Source organism: Neopelma chrysocephalum, unplaced genomic scaffold (genome assembly GCF_003984885.1).
Source record: "Neopelma chrysocephalum unplaced genomic scaffold, ASM398488v2 Primary Assembly neopelma1_132, whole genome shotgun sequence".
Lineage (NCBI taxonomy): Eukaryota > Metazoa > Chordata > Aves > Passeriformes > Pipridae > Neopelma > Neopelma chrysocephalum.
This window is the reverse complement of record NW_020897794.1, coordinates 2,027,537-2,036,175: the sequence shown is the minus strand read 5'-3', so window position 1 is coordinate 2,036,175 and position 8,639 is coordinate 2,027,537. Positions and strand designations below refer to the sequence as shown.

The 8,639-nt window shown below is 51.0% G+C and overlaps 1 protein-coding gene across 5 annotated transcripts in view; it reads right to left on the bottom strand.

Annotated features, from left to right (window-relative positions):
* SGSM2 (small G protein signaling modulator 2) overlaps window positions 1-8,549 on the bottom strand; it is a 40,145-nt gene extending 31,596 nt beyond the window's left edge. For 3 of the 5 annotated variants that reach the window (XM_027698725.1, XM_027698727.1, XM_027698726.1), the window contains exons 1-2: window positions 8,412-8,549; window positions 2,720-2,795 (exon numbers count right to left, since the gene is read on the bottom strand). In XM_027698725.1, coding sequence (XP_027554526.1) covers window positions 2,720-2,795; window positions 8,412-8,468 — 133 coding nt within the window. In that variant the 5' untranslated portion in view covers window positions 8,469-8,549. The remainder of the gene's footprint in view (window positions 1-2,719; window positions 2,796-8,411) is intronic. The other 2 variants (XM_027698728.1, XM_027698729.1) reach the window with 1 other exon arrangement.
* Window positions 8,550-8,639: the final 90 nt, after the last annotated feature.

Below are 8,639 nucleotides of genomic sequence, written 5' to 3'. Positions count from 1 at the left end.
AGCTTTGGGCACTGGGGGAGCAGGAGGAGGGCTCAGCTTTGGGCACTGGGGGAGCAGGAGGAGGGCTCAGCTTTGGGCAGGCTGGGCTGCAGGAGGGGGGCTCAGCTTTGGGCACTGGGGGAGCAGGAGGAGGGCTCAGCTTTGGGCAGGCTGGGCTGCAGGAGGAGGGCTCAGCTTGGGGCAGGCTGGGCTGCAGGAGGAGGGCTCAGCTTTGGGCAGGCTGGGCTGCAGGAGGAGGGTTCAGCTCTCCTGCCGCAGAGCCAGCTGAGCTGAGCCAGGCCCCACGTCAGGGATGGCAGCTGCCGTTCCCAAGGAAACGTCTCCACAGAAGCCAGGCTGGAAACATCCACATCCAGCTTCTCCCAGAAGCGTCAGCCACTGAAGATGCCACAAACAGCCCTGTGTCACTGCACCCTGGGAATTCTGTCCCACCACACCCCACAGCAACCCCAGCCCGAGGCAAGGGGGAATTCTGTCCCACCACAGCACACACCAGCCACGCTGCAGAGGACAAACGGAGCTGCTACAGCTCCAAATCATGGAGCTGCATCTTCCAGAAATCGGGGGGATGAAAGAGCCCCTGGGACATAACTGGGTTACACGCTGGGTTGAGAACAAATACAGAACCCCCTGCACTCCTCGTAAGGATGAAAATGTTGGCGCTGCTTTCAGCCATCTAGGACCTGGGGCAGCTAGGAAATGTTCAGTTACTGATGCAGACAGACCCTGAAAATCAACTATCATGTATTTAAGAGACTCTTGCTAAACTCAGCCTTGCAGGAGAGTAAAATGATTCACAAGAATTCTATATTTATAACAAAGATTCACTGAAAATGACTCATGTACTGAGGCAGTCTTATTTTAAATAGAAGGGAAAAACCTCTTGAAGAGGCACATGAAACTGGAGTGGGGGAGGGAAGAGAACTGCACACACAGGAGAGCCCCAGCCAGGAGCTGCTAGCCAAATCTGCTGGAAGGGCTTTCTCCATTCAATCAGCCAAAGAGAAAACAGAACATTCAGCTTCACCTGCTGCTGGTTTAGAGTTAATCAAGGTCTACGTTCAAAGCAGCATCGGGCTGGGCAATAATGAGTCAGCTCATGGAGTTATCAGTTCTTCAGATGCTGAAGAATCCAGAACACAAAACCAACTGGAATCACAGTGGGAGGAAGAGAGACACGTGAAAAACACTTTACAGTATTCCTAATTTTGGCCAAGTAGAGTCTAACAGAAATAGCTGCCTTGCACCAAGCACGGCTTCCAGAACAGGATTTCAGGAACAGGGACCAGACAGACCACACTGGGAGCTCTCTGGATCACACAGGCAATCTGCAGCAAGGGCACTGGCTCAGGGATCCTGCACCTCCTCCTGTCCTGGGACCATTTCCCACAGTTACTTTTTCTCCTCTGTATAGTACAAATATGCAGCAGATAAAAGGGGAATGTTTAAAACAACCACAAACTCAATGGAGGAAACAGCTACAGTCTGCACAATAAAACCTTAGCCAGAAAACGTGCTCAGAGCTGGCATTCCTGCACTGAACATGCAGGATGAATCAATGCCCCTAAGCTGTAAGTCAAAGCCAACTCGCCAACAGCAACAGGCTGGTGAAGCACAGCAGAGCAAACTGGAATTCCAGTGGTTTTGGAATATCACTTTCAGGAAAGGTTACTATTCTCTGACTTTGGCTGTCAGTAACGTGTGTCAATCCTTCCTTGTCTGAATTATCCACTTCCAGCCAAAGCCAAATCTAACCTCCCCTCTGCTTAACCCCTGCACTGCCATCACACCACTGGGCAGCTGGCAGGCTGCAAATGCCCTGCTCTGGGAGATCCAGCAGTGCTGGATTGTGGCTGTTCCCCAGTCCCTCCCAGCATCACTCCCAGTCATCTTCCCTTTGAAGCACAGAGAGAAAGCAGCCAAGAATCCCCAGGCCAACACACGTATTTACAGTTGTACTGAGCTTTCATTCCCAGCAGGATCTCGCTGGGATGTTTCTCCACACACTAAGTCTGATTAATAGTGTTACATTTTTGTTGGTCCTACTAAATTAGGGGATGGATTTCAGAACTGTGGAACCTCCATTCAACAATTCCTCCTCGGGCACTGAAAGCAGTGGCTGAGTCTCCAAAGGAGCAGTGGGTGTGAGCTTTCTGACCTCTACTGAGAACCCAACACTGGACCATCCTTTATCCACCCACCCACGGTGCATCACTCCATCACCACCACACACACATCAAAGTCTGCAGGGAACAGGCAAAGCAGACAACACCTCTTTCAACACTCTTTAGAGCTGAATTGTGTCACCTGTCATCAAAATGAGACACCTTATTCTTCAAACACATTGAGACAACTTAGAGAACGAAGTATTTTTAGGTGGAAGGTGTCCAGATTTTAACCCACATCTGTAAAAACGTCACCTTTTGTCAAGTATTCTCTGGGATGTGTCTTACCTCCAAATACACATTTTTTAATGTACTAGTGCTTCCTGGTAAATCACCTGTTATTTTGGCCTGGTACTTGGATAATGACATTTTAGTAGGAGTTACTTTATGATTTGTAATGTACACACACATGTAGCAAATATAAAAAGGTGGCATGGGCCTGAACACCATGATTTCTAATGTCTAAATCCCTGCATTTACCTCTGACAGCAGAGAAAATACATTTCTAGAGGAAAAGTAAGGTTATAGTGTTAGCTGTTCCACGTGACATTTACCACACAGGGCGATGATGTGACTGCTGTCTTCATGGACGAATTTCCGGGTGACAGCTTCTTCCATGATCTGCTTTACCTGAAATGAGCAGAGAGAAGGGATTGTATGATCCCCACACAAACCAGCACAGCATTTGGGAGCTTGTTTCAATCACTGCTTGCCTTCTCCCCATCACCAACAGACTCACAACTCACACACGTCACATTTTGCAGGGAAGGATGGATTTAGGAAGGGGAAGGACAGACAAACCTGAGCAGCTTATCATGGGATGAGGGAACCTCTGGCAGAACAAGGCCGGGTCTCTTTGGGGTGTGCCCCCATAAAAGGCTGAATTATTGCAGCATGCCCAGCATACCCTCTGAAGAACTCCTCCAGCACAAGTTCCAAAGGGCTGTGCAAAACTTCATGATTCACCCTTGGCCCTCCTGCCCACAGTTCCTTCTGCTCATGAAACCAGGTGATGTGTTGCCATGTCCCCTCTCTACTTGTGCCCTTCTGCTCTTTTTCAAGCACAAAACATCCCTGAGCTCCACAGGCACACAGCCCTAGAGGGCTTTACGGCCACCTTCCTCCTGCCTGGGGACTTCACATGCCACAGCAATTACAACTTATGCCCTCAAAGCTCTGCTGCACCAAACACTGTGCAAAATTATTACAGAACCTACAGAGAAGGCAGTGCCTTCAGTTTTTGCTTCAAGACACGATTTAACAATTACAGCAAATACAATTACATTTATCACACTTCTTAACGATTTAAAACAAAGCTCTTTTCCAGTTTCAGGGCTGATGTGTCAAGCTCCAGAGGGAAATCAGGGTAAATTAGCGACTTTCAAAAATTAAGGAAGAAACAGACAAATCTTACAATGAGGCTCTTGGTGAGAGGCTGCACTCACCCTCCATTCATCTGCTACCTTATTCCTCCCCAAAGGCTTCCTCAGCCTGACACCAGATGAAAACTATTTGCCTCCACCAACTCATTTATCAGACACTCATTTCCTCCTGGCCACAGAGGGTTTGCTCTCTTCCATATACAAATCCACCATCATTTTTGACTTCTCTCATTTGTGAGCTGTAATGACAGGGTTAGGACACTGCCTAAAGAAATGTCAATTCACTTTCAGGATATGAAAGTAAGTGATACCATGGCAGGAGACTTAACCAGACACCCTCTTCTTCCAACATTTAGGGCTGACTGGGTCCCTCTCCTCCACAGCACTGACAGGCCCCAAGGTTTGGAGCCTTCCCACTCAGCACTGGAGCAGCAGAAGGTGCAGAAGGTGCAGTGCTCCACCGACAGCTGGGCTCTGCAGCTGCCTGTGGAGATGCTTTCTCCAGTTTGGAGGGGCTTCCTCCTCCTCTGCAAGGCCAATTCTGGATGCTGTAACCAAGCATCCCTTCCCCCAGTAATTGTGTTGAGGCCTCCATGCCCACTCGCACACCCCCAGCCCGGCTGCCAGGAGGCTGCAGCTCCAGCACTTGCTGCACGAGCCTTTCAACACATGGCACTCGCCTTGCTCCAAATTCTGGATCAAGTGGATCCTCCAGAATCTGTGCTCCTTATCAAACAGGAGCCCTCTGAGTCGCAAAGAGAACATTGGAGGGGAAAAAGCAAACGAGTAAGAGGCTTTGAAAGTAGAAGATGTTTTATAGCTGAGGGCTTCAAAGCAAGTGGTTTGCACTTTATAAAACCTGGCTCGCTGCTCACACCTGAGGCCTGACAATATAAACTCTGAGCAAGGCAATTTGTTTCTCTCCTGCAGCATTTCTGACCCGGCTGTTAGAACTCGGGACCTCACAGTGAAGCAGCAGGAGGTGGAGCAGTAAGAGGGTCTCAAGGATGCAGCACAGGTGTGAGGAGGTCTCTGGATGGGCACTCACATCCAGATTATCCCGGGTGTTCAGCACTGCCCTTGGCAGCGCTGCTGATGGACAGGCCTGGTGACTGCTTGCCTTGGCAGGAACCCAACAGCACTTGTCCCAAACCTCATGCAGAGGTTTGAAACCACTCAGAGGAATGACAGCAGGGGGGCAGAGCACAGCCCAGCTCTGCCTGTTTCAATTCCAGTCAACAAAAAATTTAAAGTGCATAAAAACGGAGAAACAAAATGGTTTCAGATGCACCATCCGGTGCCTCCCAGCAGATGTCAAACCCAAGACTCCAGAGCTGAGAGCACAGAGCAGGCACTTGGTGTGTTCCCAACTGCCACTGGATCCAAGCAAGCTCCGTGCATTTTCTGGAGAGTGAGTGAATGTTATTAGAAAACATTTTCAAGGCACAGACAGGAGATGAGAAGACTCAAAAGCTGGAATGCAGTGTTGATCAATCCCACGTCATCCCTCACTGCCACGTAATTCATGGATGCTCCAGGCAGGGAGCTAAAGCAAATGTTTCTCATCAAATGGAACACAAGCCTTTATTTTTTTCTCTTATTCCCTTGCAGTTTTGCCTGGCTCTTTGTAGGGGCTGCTGTGCCTCTGTTCTGGGGAGGCACTTGTCAATGGAGCCTTCTGAGCACAAGCCTCCACACACACCCACCAGCAGTTACCAGCAGACCTGACCAAACTGCAAATTAATCTCATTAACAGAAACATCACTACCTGCCCCCCCCAGTCACCCCTGCACCCGCACAGGTCAGGAAATCCAGAGAGCCTGTGGAGCTGCTGCTGGTGCAAAGGATGCAGGGGGGGCTGCAGCCTCCAGCCAGAGCCTGGAGAGGAGCCTGTTTCACCAAAAAAGTACACAAGAGAAATGCCTTTACGTTTCATTCTTTAATTTTTGCTACAAGGAAGCTTTACAAACGGTAAGGAATAGTGCTTATGAAGTTACAAGACCACAGTTAAAGCCCACAGCATTTTCTCCTCAAAGGAGAAAACCTCATGTCCAGCACCTGTGCCTCCTTCAGCTTGTACAGCCACTGCTTATCTCCTTTATCAACAGCTCCTGCTGCACTGACTCCTTACTCCTGATGAAGGACTGGCTGGTGCAAAGAGAAGCTGTTCAATAACTGCTGTATTTCTGCTCAGAATTGGCTGCATTTCAGGTGCAAGTTGAGACACTTTGTTTCTGAAGCACTCTGAAATCTTTCAGGGTGGAACTGCTAAGGTTATTGCTATCCTATTTGTTTCACAGCTAGAAAGTGCTGTGTTTAAATCCAGAAATGGCAAAACCCTCCATTTCAGGAGGCAGAAGGAAATGGCCAGAGAAAAGCCTGTTTTATGACCCTGCTTGTCACAACAGATTTTCCTGCAGAGAGAGATAAATGTTTGAAACGTGAACTTCCAAGCAGCCTCAGCATGAATCCCAGCAGAGTTACATTTTCAAAACACATTACATGTCTTCCTTTCTGTGAGAGCCAACAAAATACATTCCCTACCAGTGGGAACTGAAAGTCCATCTGAGGAAAAGCAAACAGCATTAAGTTTCCCAAAGGAAAAATGAAGAAATTTTAGCTGAGGGTGCGGCAAAACAAACTAAACACTTTCCACTGAGTGACTTTGGAGATGACAGTTGTATGTTTTGCAAAGACAACAGAATTTTAACCAGCCTGGTAGAACAGCACACAGAAAGAATCTGTGGCCTCTGAACTCCTTTGGATATTGAGGTTACGGGAATATAATTTAATGGGAAGCAGAGGATGGATTTAGAGGACAAGGGAAGGGAACGATGGCTCTGAGGATGGCCATGGATGAGTCAGGGTTTCCCAGCAAGCCCACCAGCACACAGCAGGCAGGCAGGCACAAGTGGCTGTGTGAAAAGTCACACAGCATAAAAAATGAGGCTGAAAATTCTATCGGAAAAAAGTTAATTACAGTCATTAAGGGCAGCATCATCTGGTGGGTGGTTACAAGTGGCTCGTGTTCAATTCCTGCCTCCATCAATTGATTGCTTAAGACAATAAAATCTCCATCTCAGTGTCTCCAATTGCCTCCTGAGCCCATTTCCTTACTGTGAGCACAGACAGGGGCCACACGTTGTGAGGGCACAGGTGAGGGGTGTTACCTCAACCTGCTTACACACACCAAAAGCAATCAGGGCTATTTCAGGCTGGAAAGCTCTGGCCAACCCCAAAAAGCCAAGCCACTACTCATGTTCTGAAAGAGCATTTGTGAGGATGTGGAGACGGAAAAAACAGATCAATGACAAAACAAAAATGCAAATGACACAGAAGATACAAATAACACTTTTAAGCATTATTCGAGTAATTTAAAAGCCAAAGTCCAATTAAAAACATTTTAGAGACTTTAAAAACAAATTAGCCTCAGATTTTTTAATTACATACCACTTGTTCTTCTCAGCTCGAGCTGGCTTGGATCACGAAAATCCATTTCACTTTCCATCTCGTACATTAGCACAAGATTGTAATGTTCAGATTTGGAAAACATTTCTCAGGTTTATTTATATATTTAAACGTTACCCAGGAGAGCAAGCACGCTCACTTCTAAATAAAACCTTACACTGTCTTGGCTCAAAAGTCGTAGTTTAAGCTAAAATTTCTAATCCAAGCGGCAGGTTCATGGCTGCATTCAGCAGGTGAGCAGCAGGTACCACCTGCCCCAGATCCAGGCTTGGTCATTCCAGGACACGGTCCTGCTGCTCTGCACACATATCATACACACCTGTCCCTGCTCTACCCCTTCCATCTCCCCACTGACTGAGACACCTGATGTGTTCTGGTTTCAGCACTAACGAACACCAGGACAGCGGAGTGGGGGCTCAGGAACCTCGGCCACTGCAACAACTTTTGAGCTGAGCTTTGCTCCATTCTGCTCCCCTGCTGCTGCACCCGGGGAGGGGAAGGAGCAGGAGGGCAGCTACCTGCTCAAAATACTTGCTCTCGCTGTGACGGATGAACATCACACCTGCACTTCACTCCTGTGTGAGGACAGGCAGCCACACACGGCCGTGACAGGGTCAGTGCCACAGGACACGGTACCGGGGGCACTGGGAGAGTGCCGGATTCCCCATGGGAACAGAGGTGCCCACGGCCCCAGGCGTGTGCACGGCACAGGCACCTCCTGCCACAGCGCTCGGGACCCTGAGCAGGAGCTGCTCCCGCCCGGTGCCATCGCAGGACCTCTGTCTGTCCGTCCGTCCGTCCGTCCTGCCGAGCACCCGGTGAGGGGCACCTTGCGAGGGAGCCCCAGTGCGAGTGTGACCAAGCCCTCGGGCCCCGTCCCTCGAGCACACGCGGCTCACACTGCCCGGCCCGGCGATGCCCCACAGGAGTGCAGGAACCCCGAATTCCCCCTGCCCGGCCCGGCGATGCCCCACAGCAGTGCAGGAACCCCGAATTCCCCCTGCCCGGGGGCAGCGCCAGACACGGCACCTCTGCCAGGGCTCTGCCTGGGAGCCAGCTCGGCTCGCTCAGGAACACCTTTCTTTACCGCCGATTCCCCCCTTTCTCCTCTAGAGCTCACAGCCAGGGAAAGGTCCTAAAGACCGAGAACTGCGGGGAACGCACCCTCCGGGAAAGGCAGCCGGGAGCAGGAGTTGGGGGCAGCTCTCGCCGCAGCTGCGGAGCCACAGCCCTTCTCCAGGTGCGCTCCCGGGGCAGCACCGCCCGACGGCCCCGCGACAGCCCGGGAAGGGTGGCACGGACACCCCGCTGCCTCCCGCCGGGACCGGCCGCGTCCGCCCGCAGCCCCAGAGGCTGCTCCCTGCAGGGACCCGCCGAGCGCCGCCCCCGCCCTCACCTCCTTCTTCACGTTCCACAGCAGCTTCTCCTTGGCGGCGTCCCCCGAGCCGCTCATGGTGGCGGCTCCTGCGGCCTCAGCGCGGGCGCCGCTCCTGCACCGGGCCCGCCGCCATCTTCGCCCCGGCCTGACGTCACCGGGGGCGGGGCCGCGCCGCGCGGCCGCGGGGGGGCGCTGAGCGACGGGCGGGAGCGCCTGAGGGGAACCGGGATGGGAGAGATCCAAGGA